The following is a 27,401-nucleotide window of genomic DNA, read 5'->3' as shown; positions in this document are numbered from 1 at the left end:
GGGTTTCCTCTCGGGGACTTGACACCGGCAGGGGGCAGTCCGACTCTTGTTGCTGTTTTGGAAGCTCTGTTCTTGGTGGGTCGCGCCCTCCGCTGTGTTGCTCTTCTGCTCACGTGGTCGACAAGATTGGCGCCCTCAGAGCCACTTCCAGGGGTGTTGCGGCTATCTCTCCCCCGCTTGCCGCTTCCCCAATCGCTGTTGGTTCTTCCAGCAAGGTGCGGCGGCGCAGCTGGTTAATATGCCTCCTTAGGATCTGACCCCCCTTGGACAAGATCTCGTATGAGCGGAATCCCGTCACCTGAAGCACCCGGCCGGCAACCCACTCCGGGCCGCTTGCGAAATTCTTTGCGTAAACCGGAAAGAATCCCAGCGCTGCTTCCCTGACTTCGAAGGAACTGCGGACGTCGGTGGCCCTGTCTGGATGTAGCCTGTCTAACCTCGTGATTAATTTCCTCCCCATTAGTAATTCGGCAGGGCTTGACCCGGTGATGGGGTTGGGGGTGATCCTGTTGTCAAATAGGAAGGCTGCCAGGCGGTGGTCCCAGTCACCCTGTACGATGCGACCCAGGGCCTCTTTGGTGGCGCGCACCATGCGCTCTGCTTGGCCATTGGTGGCCGGATGGAAGGGGGCGGACCGAATGTGCTGAATGAGATATCTATTCAAGAACTCCTGGAATTCCCGGGAGGTGAAAGCGGTCCCATTGTCCGTGACCAGGGTATCGGGGATTCCATGTGTGCAAAAGACCCTTCGCAGGGCTCGGACCGCTGCTGCTGTAGAGGTGGAGGCTACGGGGATCACCTCTAACCACTTGGTGTATGCATCGACCAAGATGAAGAATATTTGGTCCTGGTATGGCCCTGCAAAATCTAAGTGAAGCCGGGACCACGGCCTCCGGTTGGACTCCCAGCGTTATACGAGGGCGCTAGGCAGATCGGGCCGGGACTCTTGGCAGGGTTGGCACCTTCTTACCCACCCCTCTATCTCGTCGTCCATACCTGGCCACCATACGTAACTGCGTGCCAGGACCTTCATCCGCACTATCCCTGGATGTGTTTCATGTAAAGCTTCTAACACTTGCTTCCGCAGTGGGGGGGAACCACTACCCTGCTATCCCAGAGTATGTACCCCTTGTGTGTGGACAGCTCGTCACTGTGCGATGTGAACACCCTGAATTCTGTGTCCAGTTTATCCATGGGCCACCCCCTTCCCATCCAGTCCAAAACACGTGCTAGTATACGGTCCCTCCCCGTGGCCCGAGCCACCTCAGCGGCGTGGAGGGGCCGCTTGGGCAGAGTCTCCATAAGCATCACATGGTGGGAAGGGCTGGGATCTGGGTCTGTCAAGAGTAGCGGCAGGTGGCTGAGGGCGTCAGCGTGCCCCATAGCTTTACCCGGGCAGTGAACCAGGGTGTTAGTGTATGAGTTTAGAAACTGGTTCCACCTAAGGACGCACTGTGATAAAATTTGTGGGGTCTGGCGGTCTGGGGTGAGGAGGCCCAGGAGCGGCTTATGGTCCGTGGCAATCGTGAAACGCCTACCATACAGGTAGTCGTTGAATTTATGCACGCCCGCCACAATTGCCAAGGCCTCCTTGTCAATCTGAGCGTAGTTGCGGGGGTCAGGGTTCTCGAATAATAGGCCACTGAAACCTCCCTCCCGTTGGGGAGTTGGTGCCCCAGGACTGCACCCACCCCATATGGGGAAGCATCACAAGTCAAAATCAGTGGTAGGGCTTCATCAAAATGGTGAAGCACCGCATTGGAAACAAGGTCTTTGACTGCCTGAAAAGCGGCGGCCTGCTGCTTTCCCCAGATCCACGGGGCATGTTTATCGAGCAGCCTGTGGAGGGGTTCCACTGTGGCCGCTTTGTGGGGCAAAAATGAATGATAAAAATTTAATAATCCCAAGAAACTTTGTAACTCCGCCTTGCACGTGGGGGTTGGGGCATGGACTATGGTCCTGGTCTTGTCCTCTGTCGGGTGGATTCCCGCAGTGTCTACTGCAAAGCCTAAGAACTCCACCCTCGGCACCCCTAGTGAATACTTTTCCTTTTTTACTTTCAGACCCGCCATCTGGAAACGGTGGAGCACCTCTCTCAGGCGGCTGCTGAACTCCTCCGCGTCCGGGGCAGCGATCAGAATGTCGTCAAAGAATGGTTGCACTCCGGGGATCCCTTTGAGAAGAGAGTCCATTATGCTCTGAAAGATCCCTGGAGCTACACTAACCCCAAATTGCAACCGCCACACCCAAAAAGCTCCCCTGTGGGTCACAATAGTTTGAGCCTCTGCTGTCTTGCCGTCTACCGGGAGTTGCTGGTATGCCTGGGCCAGGTCCAGTTTCCCAAAAACCTTGGAGCCTGCTAGGGCCGCCAGGACATGGCTGACCACCGGAACAGGGTATGGATTGTCCTGGAGCGCTTTATTGATAGCGCATTTATAGTCAGCGCATATTCGCACATCCCCGTTCGGCTTCACTGGCTTGACTATGGGTGTTTCCCAGGCAGCATAGGATACTGGTTCCAGCACTCCCTGGGCCATGAGTCGGTCCAGCTCCGCTTCTATTTTAGGTTTTAGCACGAAGAGAACTCGTCTGGCCTTCAGTCTTATCGATCTAACGAGGGGATCAAGAGGTAGGGTGATGGGCGGCCCCTTGTAACTCCCCAGGGACCCATCAAACACTTTGGGGAATTCCCGGCACACATTCTCAAAGTTATTCGTTTGCATCTGCTGCACCCCCACTATCTGAATACCTAGTGGTCAAAACCAGGCCAGCCCCAGTAATGTGGTGAGCTGGCGCTTTACCACGAGAATGTCCAGGGGCCCCCTGAAGTTCTTACGCTCTACCCATACCTTGGCCCAGCCCAACATGTGCACGGGGATTTTTTGGAAGTCCCATAGTATAAAATCAGCCGGCCTCAATTTGAGCCGGCGCCGGGGGCACAGTTTCCTTAGGGTCTCCTCTGAAATTATAGATATGGAGGAGCCTGAGTCCAACTCCATTTGGCATGGAGCGCCCTCGATTAGGACCAACAGTCTGACTTTGTCGGGGGCGGTAAGGGGCAAGTTCATTACCTGCAGGCTGGTCAATGCTGTTGTGTGAGTCATGGTGAGCAGTCTGGCGTCTGCGATTGGCCTTGGCCCAGCAAGCCCGCGCTATGTGGCCCACCTTTCCACAGTTCCGGCAGTCCATGTTGCGATAGGGGCAGTCCCGTCTCTCGTGGAGATCTCCATATCTGGCACACTTGCTGTTGGCCGGTCTCTCTGTTGCTCGTTGCTACGTGGTTGCTCTCGGCCCTATTCCTTGGTGGCGGCAGAGCTGGTTGGCATCTTTGTCCTCTGGGTCGCCTGGCATCATCTCTTCCTGGTGGACTGCTTCTCCTCGCGGGTTGTTGTACGCTTTGGTGGTTCTCTTGAACGCAGTTGCTTCGTTGAAAGCTTGTTGAAGGGTGAGCTCCTCCTTCGCAAAGAGCTTTTGCTGCAGCCTTTCATCTCGGAGGCCCCAGACGAATCGGTCTCTCAGGGCTTCCTCCTGTTTGTCAAATCCGCAGTTCCCAGCAATCTGGCGGAGAGCGGCCAGGTAAACGGCTGCCGTTTCTCCTGCCCCTTGATCTCTCTTGTGGAAGAGAAATCGGCGGGCGATGATTGAGGGCTGGGACAAGAAATGCCCAGTGAGGAGTCTGACGATCTCCACACACGTTTTCTCGGTGATCTTCGCGGGGGCCGAGAGCTTTGGCGATCTCGACGGTGGCCTCTCCGCAGACGCTCAGGAGTACGTCTCTCATGCGGCTGTCGTCAGTAATCATGTTTGCACGTAGGTAGCATTTAACCCTCTTCGTGTAGGTCTCCCACCTCTCAGGGTTGGCGGAGTCGAACTCAGCAAGGTGGCCCGTCATTACACTTGGGTTTGCCATGGTGGCAGCGGGCACTTCCATCTCTCTCAGCTGCGTGCCTTCCTCGTCTCCAGCCAGGTCAGCGACTTCCCGCTTAGGGAGTCACCTAGCTAGATCCCATCCTCGTCGCCAATGTAATGTACTGGGAGATGAGACGTGTTGAAGGCAACATACTTTATTAGCGGGTACATCACAAGAGAGCGAAATGCAGGCCGGGTCCTGCTATATATACAAACCCCCGGAACAACCTTCAGTCTGGCCAGGTCCAATCCTGGCCAGTTAAACTTCCCGCCACAGATCTTGATTGGCAGGGAAGTTTCGCGCGCTACATCGAGTGACTAGTGGACTTCCTCTGGTCACCTCTGTAGCGTCACTGCGCAGTAACTTCTGGACCGCATTGCAAGACACAACAGGTCTGTTGTACATTGCTATTGCTAGTGACAAGACTCTCCAGATCCTTCCTGACCTTTATATTCTCAGTGTGGAGCTGAGCTTGAATGCCATGGGAAACAGCAATGCTGTATATGCCTCACTATCATCTTATAATGAGAAATAATAATAATAATTAATAATAATCTTTATATTGCTATCTAATAAGTGCTCTATATGCAATATGTTAGTAATCCAATAATCAGGAAAAAAGGCTTGCCAGATATATGCTGTTTGCCTGGCTGTCAGAAAAGGAAGGGGCTAGGTTACTCTATTCCATAGTTGATTTTTACTCCTTAAGTAAGTAGGCAGCTGTTGTGCTGGGCTTGGATCTGACTAAAGCCACCGGGCACAGGTCCCCAGTGATGCTCTCTAATTTTTTTTTGTATGTTTGTGTTTATATGTGCGTGTGTGTATGTGTATGCACCTGGAAGTCATGGTGACCTATGGTGACTGACCGCTATTGGAGGCATGGAGGATATTCAGAAAGGTGGCTGAATAAAGCCTGTTGGCTGTGCTCTCTAGAAGCTCTCTCTGTTGGGCTCATGTAGGTCCTAGAAGGTTTTCTTTCAAAGGTTGGCAATTGTAGCCCCTCTGTGTCAATTACTGATACCACTGGGCATTCTTTACGATAACAATAGCTCTGGGTTGCCCCTGGTAAATCCCTGTCCCGCCTTTTTAGACATTCCTTTATGAACCATTTTAGGGAGTGCACACATGCACTGAAGGGACTACTCCTCAGGCACCCTCCATCTAAAGCCTGTGTTGGGTTATAACCAACACTAATGCAGGAACCTAAAGACCAAGGAACCATGCAATGCCCTGCCATACAGGGACATGCTGTGTTTTGGCTCTAATGCCCTTTCTGCTTTTAAACCATGTCCTTTAGTTCAGTTAAATCTTGGTTTTCTAGGACAGCAAAATGCTGGTGCACTGCTTCCCCTTCCCTACTATAGCCACCTGTCAAGACACCAAAGTGGGATTGATGTATTGCCATTCTTTTACTGGAAGTGCAGCTTCATCCACTGTGAGATGTTAAAATGGAAAAGGGCAAAGATCATTTTAGGGACATAGTTGCATCAGAAGACCTGAACAGGACAGGCTACTGTAAAGTAAATAAGACCATGTTTAGAAGGCACTGAAGAGACTTCAGATGATTTGTGTGAGAATACTGAAATCTGACATATATGTGTCATTTTCATTTGTAATAAAGGGGCAAATGCAATTGCAACCTGTGAGGTAGAACAGAATCACATAAACAGCAATAAGTCTGAAGATCTTGGTCTTTTAAAGACCAAGCTACTGCTCTGGACAAAGTAACATAGAGATCACACTCTACTCCCTCACTCATTAGAAGAACCTACTGAAGACATAATTAACAGAAAGCACCATACCTCTGCCATAGATTTCAATGCCAGAATGGAAGACTCCAATACCCAGTGTGGAAGTGTATTCATTTATCCAGTACTAGAGAAGGAGAGGGAACAGTTTTGAAAATATTAATGGAACAGAAATCTGCATTCTTGTATAATAATCTATTCTTTCATGACTTTACATATATATTGTACCTCATTTTGTCCTGAAGGCTGTGGATGTGTTTCAAGAGCATTAAAGCAAGCGTCCAAAATATAACCTATAAAATATCAGAATAAAATTGTGCAAGCCTAAACAAAACTAAAATACCTCCAGGCAGCCACCATATGCCAGTCCCTTTAAAAAGCTGTTCTGATGCTTCTAGAAACCAACCCCCACCCCCCATCCCCCCCCACCCCCGGCATTTGAATGCCCAGACACAATCTTTGAAGCACACTTGGCTTAGTGAGGACCACTAAAGCACATTGGAGCAAAAGTAAGGTTGCCAGCTCCAGGTTGAGAAAGACCTGTGGATTTGGGGGGGGGGTGTGTGGAGCCTGAGGAAGGTAGGTTGTGGGAGGGGTGGGACTTCAATGGGGTATACTGCCATAGACTCAATCTTTCAAAGCAGCCATTTTCTCCAGGGGAACTGATCTCTGTCACCTGGAGGTCAGTTGTAATAGCAGGAGATCTCCATCCACTACCTGGAGGTTGGCAGCCCTAAGCAAAAGTGCTCTCCCACTTGGTGGCTTTGTTTTGGAAAAAATGTCACACTAGGGTCAGGATTCAACAGATCTTATTATGTCTGCAGACTAGCCACTACAGCTCCACTTCTGGCCAACAGAAGGAAAGGCAGCATGGAAACTCATCCCTGCACCAATAGGCCAGAGCTAGCTCATGTCCTGTGCTCAATTTTTAAGCCAGGTTTGTTTCACCAAAGACCTGCCCTTATCCAAACAATTGGCTGTCTTATCCATTGGCTGTCCAGAGACCTGCTTGAGACCTAACAGCTACAGCATTTGCTTCAATTGCATACAAACTAGGTCTGATACCTCATTGTCTCTCCATCCTTGGTCTCAGTGTACAAATAATTCAATAATCATTTTCTTCACCTATTTTCGTTTACTTCTTTTATAATCCACCTTTCTGTCCAATGGAAATCCAAGGGGTGTACATCATTCTCTCCAACAATAATCCAGGGCTGTGTGCAGTACTCTAAAAATTAAAATTCTGCATGAAGAAATGATGGGTTCTGTGCTGCATGAAGTAGCAAGCAATTGTGTGCACTTTTGTTATTAATGTGAAATGGCAAGAAGCCATATGGGCCTCTGATTCAACCCCATTCTCACCCCTGGGAAGCCCCATCAGACACTTCTCTGGTTTGTGATATTTCATCAGACATTGTCCACATACTTTGAAGACTATCTTTCCAACTTAAACACTTACTTTTTAAAAAGATTCTTGGGATACTGAATTCTACTTCCACATCCAATTTCTGTATTTGTTTGGTGGTGATAAGGAATTCATACCTCCCTAACCATAATGAACGGCTCAGCAATGCATGGATTTCCTTTTTCCCAGTTAATCTGCTAAATTGCCTTCTCCAGGTCCCCTGTGCTCATTGTCCTCAGTGGGGAATTCTTGCCATATGGACTGTGCCCCCATCTGGCCTCTGGGTGGTCCTGATGTGTAGTTGTACCACCAGTGGATATTCCTAGTGGATATTCTTAATCCACTTCCCTTGCCTTTTTCCTTGCATTATTGATGATTCTGCCAGCCCTATTAGCTCTCTTCAGTATCTGGAGATGCATTTTGAATGAACACTTCAGTTCCATGTGAAAAATATAATTGCCTTATTATTCAATACAGGAATCCCAAAGGTGTTGAGAGAATGATGCCGCCTCAACCCAAATAGCATAAACCCCTAATTCCAAAATGCCTTGCCAGCCATTTACAAACCTGTTCTCTGGCCAGAAAGCCCCTTAATGCTCCTTGGGTGTCTGGCTGGAAAATGAATGCTCCCATTTTAGAAAAACGACTGGCATTATGACTGGAGCCTCTGTGGTTCCCAAGGCCATCTGTCACTTCTTTCATGGTGGCAATCCCATATTGTTGTGACTCTCCCTCTCTTGCTATCTCTCTCTCAAGGGCATTGACACAAAATATTGAAACAAAGTGGTTCTGTGGTAACAAAAGAAGCACTAGAGAGGGGATGGGGGGCAAATACTCATCACAAAGAATTAGTGCTACTTAATTCCCTCAAGCCTTCCTTGGCACGGGCTATTTGCAGGGCAGCCCACACCATGAATGGGATCACTGCTAAGTAAAGAGAGTCTCTCTATGCATGCCATTTTTTTGCCCCTTTCAAGATATTCATCCCCTTGGAATCTTCTTTGCCTTCCAAATATTATTCTTCAGAAAGGGGTATGGGTCTAAGCTTTCGTGTGCATGCACACTTCATCCGATAACAGATTGTGGGGGGCAGCATACAGCTAGTGCTGCTGGCCTTGATAATTCTGAGCCAATACATTCACACTGCTTTCTTGCCTTTGGTACAGGTCAGTGGATGCATTTGATTTTATTAAAAGAACTTGTGAGTCACCATTCTGCTTGAAAAACTGAGCAATTAAGGTGGCATAGAACGGTGTCTTTTTCCCCCATTCAGCTGTTGCAATTGGTGGGGTGAAGGATGATCCAAGGACAAGCTGAGGGATGAGCACTGACTGCCTAAGTGGAGGGAAGCATCAGTCTCCTCTTGACACTGGCTCACAGGATCACAGCCACATGGAAGAAGAGGGCAAACAGGGAGAGGTAAATTAGACCATTCCCACCACAGTGGCAAGAAATGCCCTTGGAAGTTCAGCAGCAAAGCTAAAAAGCAAGGCAGACAAATCATGGCATCCATTTTGTCCTTCCTTCATGTCCCCTACAGGAACATTTCAAGGGTGTGCATGCAAACCCCTCATTGCCTTTTGGAATAATTTGCACGTTTCTAGCTGCTCTTCTGTCACATACAGCCTGTAGGTGAGCAGGACTCATGCATAACATCTGGACTCCTACTGGGCATTTAGCCTGCACGGTTTTTAAACCATGCCCCTGCCCAATGTAATCTCAATTTTGTCCACAAGTCCAAACTATGGACATCTGTTCTTTTTCCTGCTCAACTACAGGCTATAAGTCTGCAAATATGGGTGGAAAGTTTGGAAACTGCAGAGGGTGTTTTGGAGGGTTAGCAGGAGCCTGGGAGAAGGGTTCTTGCACAGCTTATTCACCTTCTGTCTAGATCCTATACTTCCCTACTTTGTTGGGAAGTTTGTTTGAGTTGCCATGCCCTTCACCATCCTTGTCTTTGTTAAATTCGTCTGTGTTTTGTGAAAACCCAAATCAAAATAAATTGTACAAGCAGGTTTCATTCATAGCACAACTTAATGTGAAAAGTGATCTGAGAAGGCATGAATTGTATTTTGCCATTAACAGCTGACACAACGCAATGGTTTGTTTCTATTCATGAAAAGCAACCTTGGAGAGGTGTGTGAAAGTGGGAGGAGCCTATAGTTGCCAACTGCTAGCTGGGACTTGGAGATCTTCCAGAATTACAACTGATCTCCAGACTACAGAGATCAGTTCCCCTGGGGAAAGTGGAAGCTCTGGTGGGTGGCCTTTGTGGCATTATATCCTTGCTGAGCTCCCTCCCCTCCCCACACCTAGCCTTTCCAAAGCTCTTCCTCAAAATCTCCAGGAATTTCTTAACTTGGAGTTGGCAACCATGTCTGTATATGGCCAGCTATTTAACCTTTCACCCTCCAGTTGTTTCCCAGCTCAGACTCCAGCTTCCTTTGCCAGCAGGATAAAGGCAGTAACCACCATGTTTCTTGTGCTGCTGTGCCTGTGCTGCTCCTCAGCAGCCTGGGCATAAGGGGGAATGTGGGTGCAACTGGCATAGGGCAAAGCTGGATGCCAATGTGCCCATTCTCCTCCTCACTAGCCTAGGCAATCAGGAGTATAGACAAGGTAGCTTTTTGCTCTAAACCAGTGGCACCTTGGTTCCCCTTTTCTAGCCCCATGATGGGTATAGGCAGGGCAGAGGGCAGCAGCCCACCAAGATGTCCCTCAAATAAAGTAAAAGCAGATTCCAATCCACCTCTGAGAGCCTGAGCATCCATCCTGTCTCCACTTTAGCTCTTCTGTACAACAGCATGAAAACGTGTAACTCTCAGCGTGTAACATGCCAGTTCCTTTAAAAGCCTTTCAAAATTGCAGTTTGGAATCAGTTTGGAACTGAAACTTAACAAAATGGTCTGGGGACATTCAGGCTTTGGATTCCACCCACCAATGAAATAAGCATATGCAATTGATTTAGTCTTGTATTTCAGTTATCTCCAGTAGTTCTGTTCTGGTTCAAAAGGCTGTACTCTTATATGAGGCTCAAGATCCAGAATGCTTGCTATTAGTTTCCTTTTAAAAAAACAAACCCCTTCATCTTACCATTTGCATTCAACTTCAGCCGGCCCAGAGCCAAGGCTAACTCAAGTTTTACTGGCAGCTGCCACACAGTTTGCCTTCCAAAGCAGCACTATTGAACTGAATGAATCATCCTGTGAACAGTCATATTGCTTCTGGATGTACTCCCTGTGCTGATAATGAAAGCCACATTCATGGCAAGAGCATGCAATATGTTTCTGAGGCTCTTGTACAATGGGGGACTCCTCCTCTCCCTGGGGAATGCAGAATTTGCATTTGCATTAGAAGCACATGCATCTACTTATTGCAAGAGATGCAGTTCTTTTGCCCATTGTACAGAAATGAAAAGCAGTCTTGGGAGGCCACACTTCTGAACAGAGATGCCATGGGAAAGAGGGTCACTCACAACCAGGCCTCGGATTCTGCAGGAGCTCACAGGAGTGCAGCTCCTGAACCTTTCTGAGAGTTTCACCTCCTCCTTCCCACCTTGTCTATTGAATAATAGGTGCAGCTGCATAACAATCCCTGGATGAGTTCCACCACCTGTTTTTCTACAAAATGATCCCTGCTCACAACAAAGACAATTAGGTCTCTTTTATCCAGCTGGAGGGAAAGAAGCTGGGGGAGGAAATGTTTCAGCAGAAAACAGTGGCAAGGACAACCTCCCCCTTCTCTGCTCAAAACAGTAGAGCATCAAAAGTGAGGAGGGATCCATTTAAAACCAGTTTTATTTTGCTGGTTTTAAATTATGATGCTTTAAATCATGATTTGTAAAGTGCCCAGAGCTATGAGGAATGGCAGGAAATACACATAGAACCATAGAGTTGGAGGTACCTCCAGGATCATCTAGTCCAACCCCCTGCACAACGCAGGAAACTCACAAACACCTCCCCCTAAATTCACAGGATCTTCATTGCTGTCAGATGGCCATCTAGCCTCTGTTTAAAAACCTCCAAGGAAGGACAGCCCACCACTTCCTGAGGAAGCCTGTTCCACTGAGGAATCTAGGAAAGGATTTTAAAAGAAAACAGCCAGTATCATAATGCCCCTGTATAAATCGGTGGTGCGATCTCATTTGGAATACTGTGTACAATTCTGGTCACCACACCTCAAAAAGAATATTATAGCACTGGAAAAAGTCCAGAAAAGAGCAACTAGAATGATTAAAGGTTTGGAACACTTTTCCTATGAAGAAAGGTTAAAACCCTTGGGGCTCTTTAGCTTGGAGAAATGTCAACTGTGGGGTGACATGATAGAAGTTTACAAGATTATGCATGGAATGGAGAAAGTAGAGAAAGAAATACTTTTCTCCCTTTCTCACAATACAAGAACTTGTGGGCATTCAATGAAATTGCTGAGCAGTAGGGTTAGAACGGATAAAAGGAAGTACTTCTTCACTCAAAGGGTGATTAACATGCGGAATTCACTGCCACAGGACATGGTGCAGGTTACAAGCATAGCCAGCTTCAAGAGGGGTTTGGATAAAAATATGGAGCAGAGGTCCATCAATGGCTATTAGCCACAGCATATTATTGGAAATGTCTGGGGCAGTGATGCTCAGTATTCTTGGTGCTTGGGGGGGGGGGTGCAAAGTGGAAGGGCTTCTAGCCCCACTTGTGAACCTCCTCTTTTTTTGGTCACTGTGTGACACAGAGTGTTGGACTGAATGGGTCATTGGCCTGATCCAGCATGGCTTCTCTTATGTTCTTATGTTCTGTCAGGAAGTTCTTCCTAATGTTGAGCCAGAAACTCTTTTGATTTAATCTCAACCCATTGGTTCTGGTCCTACGTTCTGGGGCCACAGAAAACAATTCTACACCATCCTCTAGAAGTACTTGAAGATGGTGATCATATCATCTCTCAGCCGCCTCCTTCCAGGCTAAACATCCCCAGTTCCTTCAACCTTTCCTCATAGGACTTGGTCTCCAGACCCCTCACCATCTTCGTTGCTCTCCTCTGAACCCGTTCCAACTTGTCTATATCCTTCTTAAAATGTGGTGCCCAAAACTGAACACAATACTCTTGGTGAGGTCTTACCAGAGCAGAGTAAAGTGATACCATCACATCACGTGATCTGGACACTATATTTCTGTTGACACACTGCATTTGCCTTTTTAACCACCGCATCACAATGTATGTTCAGCGTATGATCCACTAAGACCCCTAGATCCTTTTTGCACATACTACTGCTAAGACAAGTCTCCCGCATCCTATAACCATGCATTGAATTTTTCCTACATAAATGCAGAACTTTACATTTATCCCTGTTAAAATTCATTTTATTGATTCTAGCCCAGTTTCCCAGCCTGTCAAGATCATCCTGTATCCTGTTTCTGTCTGCTACTGTATTTGCAACCCCTCCCAATTTAGTATCATTGACAAATTTAATAAGCATTCCCTCTATTCCTTCATCCAAATCATTTATAAAGATGTTGAACAAAACAGGTCCCAGGACAGATCCTTGAGGCACTCAATTTGTCACTCCTCTCCGAGAGGATGAGGGACCATTCACAAGCACTCTTTGGGTGTGATCTCTCAACCAGTTACAGATCCACCTAACGGTAACAGGATCCAAACCACATTTTACCAACTTGTCAACAAGGATAGTACGTGGAACCTTATCAAAAGCCTTACTGAAATCAAGATAAATGATGTCTGCAGCATTCCCCTGATCCAGCAAGGTAGTCACTTTCTCAAAAAAAAAGAGATGAGGTTAGTCTGACATGACTCGTTCTTGAGAAACCCATGCTGGCTCTTAGTAATGACATCCATTCTTTCTAAATGTTCCAGGACCGACTGTTTGATGATTTGTTCTAAAACTTTTCCAGGTATAGATGTCAAGCTATCCGTAGTTACCCAGATCCTCTTTTTCCGCGGGAAAGAGGATTTCGTTAATTAATTTAATTTATTAAGCTGTGAAAAGTAACTAAATTGAATTACAACAATTTATAATGCTGTATGATCAAGGTGATAGACTGAAGTCACATCAAATCACAATTGCAAAATATCAAGAACATTTTGAAACATTTCCAAAAAGTTTATGAGGTGCATCACTCTTTCCTTTTCCAAAGTAAACAGGTCCTCCTATCCACTCCTGTATTCTCAAAAGTGTTTGTGCAGTCTCAAATACTCAATAAAGATCTTTGAAAGTTCCATATGGTGTCATGTCTCATCAATTTCATTCATCAATTTTTCAATGATGGTATGGACCCTGAGCTAAGAGCCTCTGACGATATTGTTGAATTAATTTCAGTTTCTCCCCATGTCTTTGTCAAAGAGGCATAATCCAAAGTCCAGCTCATTCCAATAAAGACAACACAGTCTCAGACACTATAGATGGATTTGACTTGAGTATTTGAGACTGCACAAGCACTTTTGAGAAGAATATAGGAACAGATAGGAGGACCTGTTTATTTTGGAAAAGGAAAGAGTGACGCACTTTATTAACTTTTTGGAAATGTTTCAAAATTTTCTTGATATTTTGTAATTGTGATTTGATGTGACTTCAGTCTATCATCTTACAGCATTATAAATTGTTGTAATTCCATTTAGTTACTTTTCACAGCTTTTTTCTGTAATTGTGGCGCTTCTGTGATTGCCTCTTATAGTTTCCAGGTGGGGCCTGGAGATCTCCCTCTTTTATGTTTGATCTCCAGCTGGCAGAGATCAGCTACCCTGGAGAAAACAGCTGTTTTGAAGGGTGGGCTGTATGACACTGTATCATGGTGAGGCCCCTCCCCTCCCCGAATCCCTCCCTCTCCTGGATCCACCCCCAAAGTCACCAAGTATTGTGGAGGGCTAATACCTGGCAAGCCTGAAAGGGCCATATGTTTGCATATAAGTACAAAACAAACATCATAAGGCTACACAAAATTCTTTCCCCTAGACATTATTTTACATAGAAATAAGAGGCTTAAAAATATCTGGGGGCACCTTCATACTTTTGGTATGATACAGTTGAGAAATCGTTTTACTCACCGATCTGCTGTTGATATAGAATGCCTGATCATTTCCCTGGATCAAAGTTTAGCATTTGAACAAGGAAATGAAGGAAAGTGCTTTTGACCCAGTCTTGAGTTTATGATCAGAGGTATTTACACACACCTATGTCCTACCCAGGTTGCATAAATAGCCACAAAGATGAATAATTAATGCAAAGCATGGGGAAATCCATTCACACCATGAAATCAGCCAAATGGAACCAGCACCATCCTGATAGTGTGAGTCAGCTTGGGGCAAGGAAGTGATGGAGGGGGAGAGCAAAACGGCCTTGGCCTGACATTCTTGGGCTGTATCTATCCTGATGTGGAAAATTAGATTATGCAGAAGGGAAGAGAAACTACAGTGTTAGAAAAGAAGTGAGTGTCTCTAACTGGCTTTAAAGAAAACTCTAATCCCTACTTGAGGCTCTTAAGAAGAAAACAAAGAGGGAGAAAAACCAGAAACACAATAATATACTTTATCCTCTGGGCTTCCAGACATAAGACAGGATTATTATGGATAAAAGTAGATTGTTTGAGGAGAGGCAAATTCAAGACAAATCTTTACCAAATTCACCTCAAGTGGAGTTCTAATATATGAAACACTGTTTTCTGCCCACTTCAGGGAGTCATGCCGGCTCCCAAGCTGTGGATGGGCATCCAGCTTGAAACCCTGTTGTTCCTTGCCAGCTCCCGCCATGATGCCTCCAGCTATTGTGGAATGCCCTTGTACCCTGGCCATCTTCTCAACAGTCATCATTCAATAGGGGGAGCTGGCTGCCTCCCTGCAGAGCAATGGCTTATGTGGCTGGTACAGTTTCCTTTCAAAAATAATCTGAACATTCAGATTCAGCTCAACTTCACATGCATTTGAAGGGCTATATTTTCCTTTCTTGATGTCTGCTATATCATGACATAGAGACTACATGTGTGAATGCCTCACCAAAGATCTGATACAGCAGACAGAGCGTGCATATCAGCTTTTGATGACACTTGAGCATGCTGCTTCTCAATGGAACTGGCTCACACATTCAGCTGAGTGTCACGAAGAGATGAGGTGAGTCAGCAATAAGAAATCTAGAGTTAGACGAACACTTGTGGACTAGAGGATAAGCTAAGCAGCCAAGTTTCATTATATATTACACCATTTTTATTCCCGGCACCATTTTTCTGAGCTAAACTGGCCCTGGGGGTGCTTTTTGCCCCATTGTAGAGCTGCTTGTGTAGCCCCACAATAGAGCAAAGAAAACTCCTAAAGGCATTTTGGCTTGGGAAAATGGTAGCCTTTGGTTTCTTTACTACCACCCAACTTGTTTTGTCTGTCCATTTTTTTTGTTTGAGATTATTATATGCATGTAGATATTGCTCATGTGGCCATAACAGGGCTTCAAGCTAGTGAGTTCTCAGGATGCACTAAGAAAATAAATTGGTATAAAAAGCACAGGCCATGGAAACCTAATAGAATCAACAGCAGGTTGCATACACTTCCAGAACAATCACCTGTCCAGGCAGCTGACGGGGGTGCACCAACATAGTTTATAGGCATCTTTCTTACATTTTTTTAAAAAATGGGAACAACAGTAGCTTACTTAAATTATACTACTCATTTAACCTATAGGTTTTGAGTAGCTCCCTGACCTGGATAGCCAGGTTAGCCTAATCTCATCAGATCTCAGGAAATAAACAGACAGCCCTGGCTGGTTTTGGGATGGGAGACTTCCAAGGAATACCAGGGTTGTGATGTGGAGGCAAGCAACAGCAAACCACCTCTGAATATCTCTTACCTTGAAAGCCCTATGAGGTCACCACAAGTCAGCTGTGACTTGATGGCACTTTCCGCTGCCACCAGATGTAAGAGTAGGAGGTGGTGTGTGTGTGTTTTTAGCTACATTAGAATTCATATAAGATAAGTTAGCCTATAATCTTAAAGTATTTTTCTACAAGCATACCATTTGAAAAAAAAATTGCAACAAAGGAACCTCCAGATACACTTTAGCCAAAAGTCTCCCCAATTTTTCTCCCACTTACCGTCCCACCTAGGAATGGAATAATCCACAAATCTCTCACACTTGAGAAAAAAGGACATTTCAGTAAACAGTGCTTTAGTCTAGTGCACAGGTCCCCAACCTTTTTGGCACCAGCGACCGATTTTGTGGAAGACAATTTTTCCATGGACCGGGGTGAGTGAGGGGGAATGATGGTTTCAGGATGATACAATTATGCACTTTATTTCTATAAGTTTGGTATAATGGCTAAGTGTGCAGACTCTTATCTGGGAGGACCAGGTTTGATTTCCCACTCCTCCACTTGCATCTGATGGAATGGCCTTGGGTCAGCCATAGCTCTCGCAGAGTTGTCCTTGAAAGGGCAGCTTCTTGGGAGAGCTCCTTCAGCCCCAAACACCTCAGGGTGTCTGTTGTGGGGGAGGAAGATAAATGAGATTGTGAGCTGCTCTGAGATTTGAAGTGCAGGGCAGGATATAAATCCAATGTCATCGTCTTCTTATTACTATTACTACAATGTAATATATAATGAAATAATTAGACAACTCAAGGCACGGTTGCTAACAGGCCACAGCCCGGTACCGGTCCACGGCCCGGGGGTTGGGGACCCCTGCACTAGTGTATCAGTCTTCCCAGTAGCTCATAGCCTTTCTGTGAAGAGGGCAGCCATTAATTACTTCAAATGAATCAGAACATCAAAGCTCTCCTATATCAGGGCACAGACAACTGCTTGAGGTACAATGGGAGATTTCTGGGATACCTTTCTAGCTCCCTCCAAACCCATCACTTCTAATTCCAGCATTTGAATTCTCACCACAGATAACCTAGTTTCTATCACTTGTTTCCAAGAGCTTATATAAGTGTCCTTTCTTAGCAATAAGAGGCAACCATTATTTTCTAAAGTGAATACAATCTTCAATTACATCTGAAGCACAGTCACCCAAGCTCGGACTTCAAAGGAATGAAACCCAGTTCTGGTCTCAAAATGGTCCCTGCTACTGATCTAGGGACTCCAGTAAGATTACGCAGACATTTTGTCAGCAGTTAGTTCTGTGTTTCTTGACAAGCTTCTGTCCAGACTGGAGCATCATTCAAAAATTTGGTTACTGCCCTAAGTAGTGTCACTGCAGCAGGAAGATATTATCTGCCCTTAGTCTAAAGAAAAATTTATCAGAGTCTTTTCCCAAGCATCCCTAAGATGGAGCTTCCATTGCAAATTCATCTAGAAGTAGACCCCTAAGTAACAAAACTGATTAACTTGTTTTACACTTGCTAGCCAATTCTCTGGGTCTATTTTGGAAATCATGGCCTAGAAAAGACCATGACTTTAGATTTCTCATAGTTTAATGTTGGCTTTCTTGTCCACAGTATTCAGCAAGGCCTTTATCAATCGGTACAAACCTAATGGCATCCTGGCACACAGTACTGTGACATCAGCATGAAGTAATTTTGGTATTGCCAATTCTGCCAGGATTGAAGCATGGGAATTTACCTTGTTTAGCAAGTACATAATAACTTATATATGTTAAATAACATAGGTTCAAAAAAGATATCCAAAGGCCATTTTTTGAAATGGGAGGAACTGTAGCATCACTCCATCTTAGGCATCTGGGAAGCCATCAGGAGCCCAGTCCATGTGGGAGCAACCTGTGCTGCAGCTCATCCCCACATCAATGTGTCTGACACACCAACCACATAGACTCTTAATTTCTGTGTACCACTGCTGTGGCTGAAAACACCAACTCTTTTATCTTTCACTAGCACAAAGTTCGTATAGAGATTTACTGTGCAATCACAAACACGGTTACACCTTTCTAACCCCACTGACCTAAACAGACATAGAAAAGTGTAACTTGGTTTAGGATTGCACTGTTAGTAGAGGAAAACAAACCTGGGCCATTTAATCCAAAATCATCTTGTTTCTTGTTTAACCCTACAATCAGGGCTTTTTATCGGACTCCAGCTGGCCCGACCCGCCATGTGGCAGCCACATGATCCCAAGCCTGGTGGTATGACCTAATATGCAAATGAGCTCCTCTGGGCTCTTTCTACAAGAAAAGCACTGCCTACAACACATGTTCATGGTCCAGCAAGTCTCATGCACATGATAAATGAATGTCCTCAGGTGGATCAGGAAAGAAAGGGTTGGGGGTGAAGAAAGAGGGAAGGTGAAAGGCAGAAAAAGTTCTATCTCTTTGTCCTCTTCTTCTGGAGTGGAAGGTAAGAAGTGGGTGGGAGGTAGGAGCAAAATACATAAACCATAAAAAAATTTCACAGGTCTGTACTTGTGCAGTGTATAAATAAGCCTCTCCAAGGCCTCCCTCTGTGATATGCAATTACTTTGCAGCATATTGTTCTATAGTTACAATTTAAATATACCTTTCCGGGGTTTCAAAGCCATTACCACTTGGGAAAAAATGTATATGGAAATTTTAAAAAGTTGAGACCAATTACATGCTTTCCAACAAATCAAACACTTTTAAAAATATCCCATTTTCAGCCCTTCCTTGCCCTTTGCTCACTGGAATTTATAAGGCAATTCCATCTGCCTTTATTAGTCCCCTCAAGGTCTTAGATTCATCCTATTAATTTCTACAGCCTAAGTCAAGTGGCATGGACCTCATCATAACTGTGATCCTAAGCAACCTGCCCTGTGCCTGCTGAATGGCTCTGCCCAAAGAGACCAGTTCTGTCAGGGATTAAAGAAATGGGAAATAGTAGAAGCAGGTCCCAGCTCACAATCAGTCATGGATGATGGGCCCTCAGAAGCTAAGGAGCTGCCAGCAAAGGGTGATGCCTGACCAACCCCAGACCCAGAACTGGGCTCTCAAGAGCCACTTCACTTCCTCTATCCATAGAGTCATTGGAATGCCAGCAGTGAAGGGTGAGGCATGAACTATTTGAAAGGAGGTGAAGCGCACACCTCGCAGCCCGGAAACACCAGGTGTTAAAAAGCCAGGAGGATCACCCAAACACTGGCCAACACAACCCAGCTGTGAACTTAACACAGAGAAGTGGAAGACCAGACAGGCATGGAAGCAACAAGTAAAATTCCTCTGACCCAGCAAACCAGTCTAACTGACCCAGCCTTGTATTCTGAACCAGTCCCTGTTCTGCTGACCTCTCAGACCGTCTCACTACAGACTTCAGATCTGCAACACCTCACTAATGCCTGACTCTTAGACTGTTAGACTTTGGACTACCTCAGAATCTAAGATTTCAGGTTTTCACAGCTGGTAACATCATTAGGGTTTGTAGAATCTTTCGGGCTCAAGTGCCGTGTTCTACTGGAGAAAGTTTTTCTTCCAGACGTTTCATTCTCGGCTCAGAATCTGTTTGGTACTCAACCCTCAGACTGGCCCTTGACCTTGCTCTTTGGCTACCACTTCCCCAAGCCACTGTCTGCCTGTGCGCCACAACAGGCTCCAAGCAAAATAGACTCCTGGGTGACTGTATGCAGAATGGCTTACAACATATTTTTTAGTATGATGCTATTGCTGATGAGTGGAGTCTATAACAGTGCCATCACATGCAGAGTTAGTCCAGTCTATCCTCATCGAAATCAATTGGCTTAGGTTGAAGTAACTCTGAATAGGATTGCACCAGAAACAGGGACATAAATCTGGTTCAGACATGTATACTCATCATTTGATGACCTGGGAGGCAATTAGCATGTGTGAATGAACCTTCACAGACTACAGAAATTTGACATCCCAGAGACAATCCTTTTCAATGGTGTCATTCTGAACAGTCATCTATGATCTACCAGCTGCTGAGAAATCCAAAAAGAAATCAAATTATGCACATGAACATGCAAACTATCCTTTACATGTCCTGAGATTCACTATTCAAAAGGTTACTTGCTTTAAATGAGAGACAAATGAGCATAATATCAAATCCAAGAGTCCAGTGGCAGCTTAAAGGCTAAGGAATTTGTTGCAGCATAAGTACTTTGTAGTCTATAGACTTCATTAGCTGTATTATAAAAGAACAACAAGAAGAAGAAGTGTTTTTTATATCCCATTTGCTCTACCTTAGGGAGTCTCAAAGCAGCTTACAATCACTTTTTCCTTCTCCCCACAACAAGCACCTTGTGAGGTAGGTGGGGCTGAGAGAGCTCTGAGAAAACTATGACCATGATAGGATCTGGAGGTTTGATTGACAACACTATGAGCTGATAAATGTCACAATTGATAAGTGTCTAAATTCTGGATGGGCTTTTTAAAAAAATAGAATTACTAAATGATCATTTCTAGAAACAGCTGATGCTTTAAAATGCACCCACATCGTATTATATGTGATTGTATGGTGATGATGATTAAAATGATTTTACTTCTTAAAATTGTGCATGATATACATTTTTTTTTAAAAAAAGGTAAAGGTAGTCCCCTGTGCAAGCACCAGTCATTTCTGACTCTGGGGTGATGTTGCTTTCACAACGTTTCCACAGCAGACTTTTTATGGGGTTGTTTGCCATTGCCTTCCCCAATGATATACATAGACTGAAAATATTGCTGAATTCAAATGATGTGTCTATGTTGATATGTATGTCTTCTGCAGTTGCAGTTTGCAGGCTGCTTTCTGCAATATTATAGCAAAACATTAATATATAAAACATTATTTTGAAGATGGGATTGTGACCCCTAGTTCCTGATACAAAACAAAAAACCAGCATAAGAGTACATTACTAGTTCTGTTTCAGCTTCCCTCCCTTTCCCACCCACTCACCAAGTCTCTACCAGCTAACATAATCCACAGTCATACTCATTAGGAAGTATTCCTCTGGAAAGAAAGAGTTTGCTAACAGAAGGCAAATAAAGCTCTCTTTTCTGTTTTGTGGGCAGATTATGGATCATGTTGCAGAGGACATGTACCAATAAAGTTCATTTGACTGCTTGGGAAAACCTCATTAATTCTGTAGGTGTCTAAACTTTCTACTGGACTCTATCCTAATCTTATTCACAATAAACTGTGATAGATAACTGCATTTATAACCATGAAAGTTATGTGATAACACACATTGGTAGAGTTAAAATTGAGCTCTCTGCCATTCCTACTCAAATGTCAAAATCAGAGATCAGCCAGCCTCTAGGGCCATTGACAAGCTGGGGTGGGGGAGCTATTATCCTCTCACCCCAAGTTTAAATTCATGCTTGAAAAGTATGAGCACTTGGGATGAATAGTAATTAGACCATCTGCTCTTAATAGATTGTATTGCAACACCTTGAAATGCATGCAAATAGTCTACAGTATAATACAGTACACATATAGACTATAAGATTGTAAAAGGAAATTTCACATTTGAAAATCCTGGCACCAATTTCTTTATCTTTCTTTGTTAAGCAAGCCCTTAAAACTGGAGTCTGATTTACTAAACAGAGCTGTCATTCTTTTCCAAGGCTGATTCCGCAGTTGGTGTTTGCCTCCCTGTCGCTGTGCAGTTGTTCCATATGGGTCTGTTTTTCCAATTCCGCATTAGAGGATTTCTCCTGGAGCAGCTCTCAATCTGCTCCGCATCTTCTGATTCCGCATTACTGTTTTTTGAGGAGCTTCCCCAACATTCAGTGCTATTCTCACCTCCTTCCTCCCCTCCTCCCCCCCTTTTTTCCATGCATGTGTGTTTGCGTTACAATGCAAATGTAAAACACACAATTATTCCTTGAAAACAGTACCAAAGCACAAACAGCAACAGGAATACAGTTGTTGAGGGGGAGTTGGTTGATGAAGGAGAGGAGATGCTTTTTCCAAGGAACAAAACAAAACCTAAAAGCCATAAAGCAGGGGGGAATGTACAACTGAAAATGGTGGTTGGAGAAGTGTGAAAAGGACAAAGGCTTGCATTAGATCGCTATGTACTGTGTTGTGTTGTAATTGGAGTTCCTTTAAAAAAAAAATTGCTCATTGCCAGGCATGATTTCAAAGGGAAGGGGGCAAAAGTGATGCACCAGTGAATGACACAATAACAGGGTGTGTCGTCTCTGGCGTTTGTTCCGGAAAGTACAGCACAGCACACCTGTGGGCGATGCCTGGAAGGGACGAACACAGCCCGCCTATGATGATCAGTGGCGGGAAGTTTAACTGGTCAGGATTGGACCTGGCCAGGAAGAAGGTTGTTCTGGAAAATGTACATAACAGGGGACCCGGACCTGCCATGTTGTCTTTTGTGATGTACTTGCTAGTAAAGCATGTTGCTATCTGAACATCTCCAACATCAGTACATTACACTGGCGACGAGGATGGGATACCAGTGAGCAGAGAGCTGCCTCCAGCCGCCCGCAAGCCCTGCGATCCGAGCTCTAGTGCTCCCACAGCCGAGATCATGGCTACTGCTCCCAGACAAACCCTACCGGCATTCGACGTCACCCTGCCTGACTTATGGGAATCATAGGTGAACCAGATCAACTACTACATAGAGCTGCACATAATGGAGGCAGTGGCAGAGAAGAAGGCACTTCTCCTGAGTTCGTGCGGGGTGGAGACCATCCAGTTGATGAAGCGACTCGTCGCGCCGACCACCCTCACAAGGGCAACCTACAACCAGCTGGTCAATGCGATGATGAACCACATGGCGCCACAGCCGTCCCGTCTCACACGCAGGCATGCGTTCTACACGAGACAGCAGAGACAAGCTGAGTCCGCTGCCGAGTATCTTGCAGAGCTCCGTGGATTAGCCCTGAGATGCAATTTCACGGGGGACCTGGAAGAGATCCTGCTGGACCGTTTTGCGGTTGGCATCCGGGAGGAGAAAATGCACCGAAAGTTGCTAGCATATGAGGACAAAGACATCAACCTCGCAGAAGCACTCCGATAGGCAACCACCTTCAAACAGATGCACACCAGCCCTTCCACGAACCAGGCCGCCACTGCCTCAATCTCAGATGGCTCTGACGAGAAAGGGGCACATCAACTTCGCCGCCAGCCACGCAGTGGGCTGAAAACACCAAACCAACCACGGGCAGCGGAGAAGCTGAGCACCAAGTGCGCCAGCTGTGGGGACCCACATGAGCACCAAGACTGCCTCTACCATAACACGGACTATAGAAGTTGCGGAAAAGTGGGCCACATCGCCCAAGCCCCAATAGGAGGCCCCAGTCCGCACACCACGACTCGACAGATGTACACACAATGGCCGCAAACAGCATCCAGATAATGAACTTGCCCCAGGACACCCCCGACAAGGTCAAACTGCAGGTCTTGATTGAGGGGGGTTCCTGTCTGATGGAATTGGACACGGGATCCTCCATCTCCATTATTTTGGAGGAGACCCTCAGTAAACTCTGCCCCACAACTGGCTGGTCCTGTGGCCCGTGGAGTTCATATTGCAGGACTTTCAAAAGAATTCAGTGCAGCTCATGGGGTGGGCCACAGTTAGGGTGGAGTTCAAAAATTTTAAAGGGGCCCTGGACATTCTTGAGGTGAAGCACCGGCTCACCACCCTATTGGGATTGTCTTGGTTTAAGCCCCTGAGCATCAAAATTGTAGGGGCGGACCACATACAGGCCCACAATTTCGACCAAGTGTGCTGGGAGTTCCCGGAAGTATTTGATGGGGCTCTGGGAACATACAAGGGGCCCCCTATCACGTTGCAGCTGGACCCCATGGTTAGGCCCTTAAGGCTGAAGGCTCAGCGGTTTCTGCTTGCACTTAAGCCAAAAATCGAAGCCGAACTGGACCACCTCGTGGCCCAGGGGGTACTGCAGCCTGTCTCCCATGCCACTTGGGAAACCCCCATAGTCACCCCAGTCAAGCCGAACAGGGACGTGCGCATCTGTGCAGACTACAAATGTACAATTAATAAAGCACTACAGGACCACCCATACCCCGTCCCGGTGGTCAGCCATGTCCTCACCTCCCTGGCCGGTTCCAAGATTTTCAGGAAGTTGGATTTGGCCCAAGCATACCAACAACTTCCGGTAGATGAGCAAATGGCTGAGGCTCAGACCATCATTATGCACCAGGGGGCTTTCAAGGTGCGGAGGCTACAATTTGGGGTCAGCGTGGCTCTGGGAATTTTCCAAAGCTTAATGGACTCTCTCCTTAAAGGGATCCCTGGAGTACAACCCTTTTTCAATAACGTTTTGATGGCGGCATCCGATGCCGACGAGTTCTGCCGCCGCCTTCGAGAGGTGCTCCGTCGTTTCCAGAATGTGGGTTACAAAGTGAAGATGGAGAAGTGCTCGCTTGGGGTTCCAAGGGTGAAGTTCCTGGGGTTTGCAGTGAATGCCACTGGAATTCACCCAACGGCTGACGAGACCAGGGCGATAGTACAGGCCCCGGCCCCCACTTGCAGGGCAGAGCTACAAAGTTTTGGGAGGCTCTTGAACTTTTACCACTCATTCTTGCCCCACAAAGCAGCCCTAGCCGAACCCCTACATAGACTCCTAGATATGGGCGCCCCATGGGTCTGGCAAAAAAAGCAGACCGTGGCCTTCCAGGCGATCAAGGACATCTTGGTTTCAAATGAGGTACTCCACCATTTCAACGAATCCCTCCCCATGATTTTAGCATGCGATGCTTCCCCTTATGGAGTGGGCGCCATCCTGGGCCACCAACTCCCGGATGGGAGAGAGGTCCCCGTGGCCTATTGCTCTCGCACTTTGACCCAGGCTGAGTGAAACTACGCCCAAATAGATAAGGAGGCATTGGCAATCATGGCAGGCATATACAAATTCAATGACTACCTGTATGGTAGGCACTTCACGATTGCCACAGACCACAAACGGTTGCTCGGCCTACTCTCCCCAGACCACCAGACACTGCAGATCCTGTCACAACAGGTCCTGTGGTGGAACAACTACTCAACTCATACACCCATAAGCTTGTCTACCATCCTGGCAAGGCAATGGGCCACGCAGACGCCCTCAGCCGCCTTCCGCTGCCGCAGATGGACCCAGAGCCGGCCTCAACCCACCACATGATGCTCCTGGAGTCTCTGCCAGAGCAGCCCCTCCACGCAGTGGAGGTAGCCAGGTCCACGGGCAGAGATTGCATCCTTGCACGCGTTTCAGACTGGGTGGGGAGAGGTTGGCCCACAGGCAAATTGGATGCTGCATTCAGACCATTTGTTTCCCGCCAGGAAGAACTCTCCTTACACAAAGGGTGTATTCTTTGGGGCAGCAGAGTGGTGGTCCCTCCCCCACTCCGGAAGCAAGTGCTCGAAGCCTTGCACGAGATGCACCTGGGGATAGTGCGTATGAAAGCTCTGCCGCGGAGCTATGTATAATGGCCGGGAATGGGTGAAGAGATTGAGGGGTGGATTAGGAGGTGCCCGCCCTGCCAAGAGTCCTGGCCAAATCTGCTCGGCGCCCCCGTTCACTGCTGGGAATCCAATCGGGTGCTGTGGTCCCGGCTACATTTAGACTTTGCGGGGCTATACCAGGGGCAAATATTATTTATCTTGGTGTGGATGCATACACAAAGTGGCTGGAGGTCATCCCAGTCGCTTCCACCTCCACCATGCCTGCAGTCAGAGTCTTACGGGGTGTGTTTTGCATCCACAGAATCCCGGACACCGTAGTGAAGGACAACGGCACCGCATTTACCTCCTGGGAGTTCCAGGAATTCCTGAATAGGTACCTCATCCGCCACATACGGTCTGCTCCATTTCACTCAGCCACTCACAGCCAAGCGGAGTGCATGGTTCGCACAACCAAGGAGGCCCTGGGTCGCATAGTCCAATGGGATTGGGACCAGTGACTATCCACCTTCCTGTTTGGGGACAGGATCAACCCCAACCCGGGTACGGGCGTAAGCCCTGCCGAGCTTCTCATGGGCAGGTGGTTAAGCACCCGGCTAGATAGGTTACACCCCAATAGAGCCCCAGACCTCCACAGCTCCCACCAAGACCAGGGATGCCATGGGGGTTCTTTCTGGGGGATCCGGTCTATGCCAAGAACTTTGCGAGTGGGCCGGAGTGGATACTAGCTCGGGTGCTGCAGCTCACCGAGTCCCACTGTTATGAGGTCTCGTCAGAAGGGGGGCAGCTCCTCCGCAGACACATAGACCAACTCTGCTGCCACACCCTGCCGGGGGAACTGGCAGGGCCAGGGGTAGTGGGGAACGGGGAGACCACGGGGCCGCCGCAAGAAGCAACTCTGCCGAGCTCACCTTACAGGGCGGGGGAGATACCTCTGCAGGATCGAGACAACATTCTGCCAACCATGGCCCAAAGCGAGGAACCAGCGGTTACAGAAACCCAGGCAGCAGCCCCAGCTCCCCAGATCGAATCTCGGCGATCACTCAGAGAGGGGTGGCAGCACGCTCATTTGAAAGACTATGTATCTAGGTTGGGGAGGAGTGTTGTGTCTGGTGTTCGTCCCAGAAAGTACAGCACAGAGCACCTGTGGGTGGTGCCTGGAAGGGACAAACGCAGCCCGCCTATGACAATCAGTGATGGGAAGTTTAACTGGTCAGGATTGGATCTGACCAGGAAGAAGGTTGTTCTGGGAAATGTATATAACAGGGGACCCGGACCCGCCATGTTGTCTTTTGTGATGTACTCGCTAATAAAGCATGTTGCCATCTGAACATCTCCGACATCAGTACATTACAGAGTGGAATCGTGGGTGTGGAATTATATGGGTGTGTTCTAATGTTGTGCAAGAGTTCCACACAAAAATCTAGAACCCCAAGCATGGGGCAACCAAAAACTTCTGGGAAAATGAGGAGCACATTAACGCAGTGCAAAAGTGGGTGAGAGGCGGGTCAAACTGCCGCGCTGGATCAAATAGTGCAGAATCCGACAGTAGCCCCGGGGGAAATACAGCCGTGATGTCAGAGCAAACGCTACTGTGGAATCGGCCCAAGAGACATCAGTGCATAAAAAAGTGTTATTGTATGGTGTGCTGATCTTGATGGCCCAGGTGAGCCCCATCCCAATCTCAGAAACTAAGCAGGGTCAGCCCTAGTTGGTACTTGGATGGGAGACCACCAAGGACATCCAGAGTTGCTATGAAGAGGCAGGCAATGACAAATCTCTCCTACGGGGTCTGTGTAAGTGCCCATCATTAGTGCCCACTAGTAAGGAACATTAGCATTATTTTGTCATAGGTTGTAGCTCTCATCAGCTGTGTGGTCCAGTTCATAGGACTAGATCACAACACTAATCTCCTTCATTGTTATCTAAAGTTACAGACTGGTTCTGGGTTAACACCAACGTTCCCTCAAAGCTAAGTTAGTGTAAGCTAGCTCACAGCTTTTTAGGCTCTGGCTCACACATTTTTGTCTTAGCTCAGAATGGATGGCCGTTGAGCAAACTAATTTGTGCAGTAGCTCACAACTTTAATG

At 46.8% G+C, this 27,401-nt stretch overlaps 1 protein-coding gene across 2 annotated transcripts in view; it reads right to left on the bottom strand.

Annotated features, from left to right (window-relative positions):
* Window positions 1-27,401, bottom strand: part of LOC132590022 (deubiquitinase DESI2-like) — a 67,502-nt gene that overhangs the window by 15,563 nt on the left and 24,538 nt on the right. For both annotated transcript variants that reach the window (XM_060262845.1, XM_060262844.1), the window contains one exon: window positions 5,713-5,785. In XM_060262845.1, the coding sequence (XP_060118828.1) occupies window positions 5,713-5,785 (73 nt within the window). The remainder of the gene's footprint in view (window positions 1-5,712; window positions 5,786-27,401) is intronic.

Source organism: Heteronotia binoei, chromosome 21 (genome assembly GCF_032191835.1).
Source record: "Heteronotia binoei isolate CCM8104 ecotype False Entrance Well chromosome 21, APGP_CSIRO_Hbin_v1, whole genome shotgun sequence".
NCBI lineage: Eukaryota > Metazoa > Chordata > Lepidosauria > Squamata > Gekkonidae > Heteronotia > Heteronotia binoei.
This window is presented reverse-complemented; position numbering and strand designations above follow the sequence as displayed.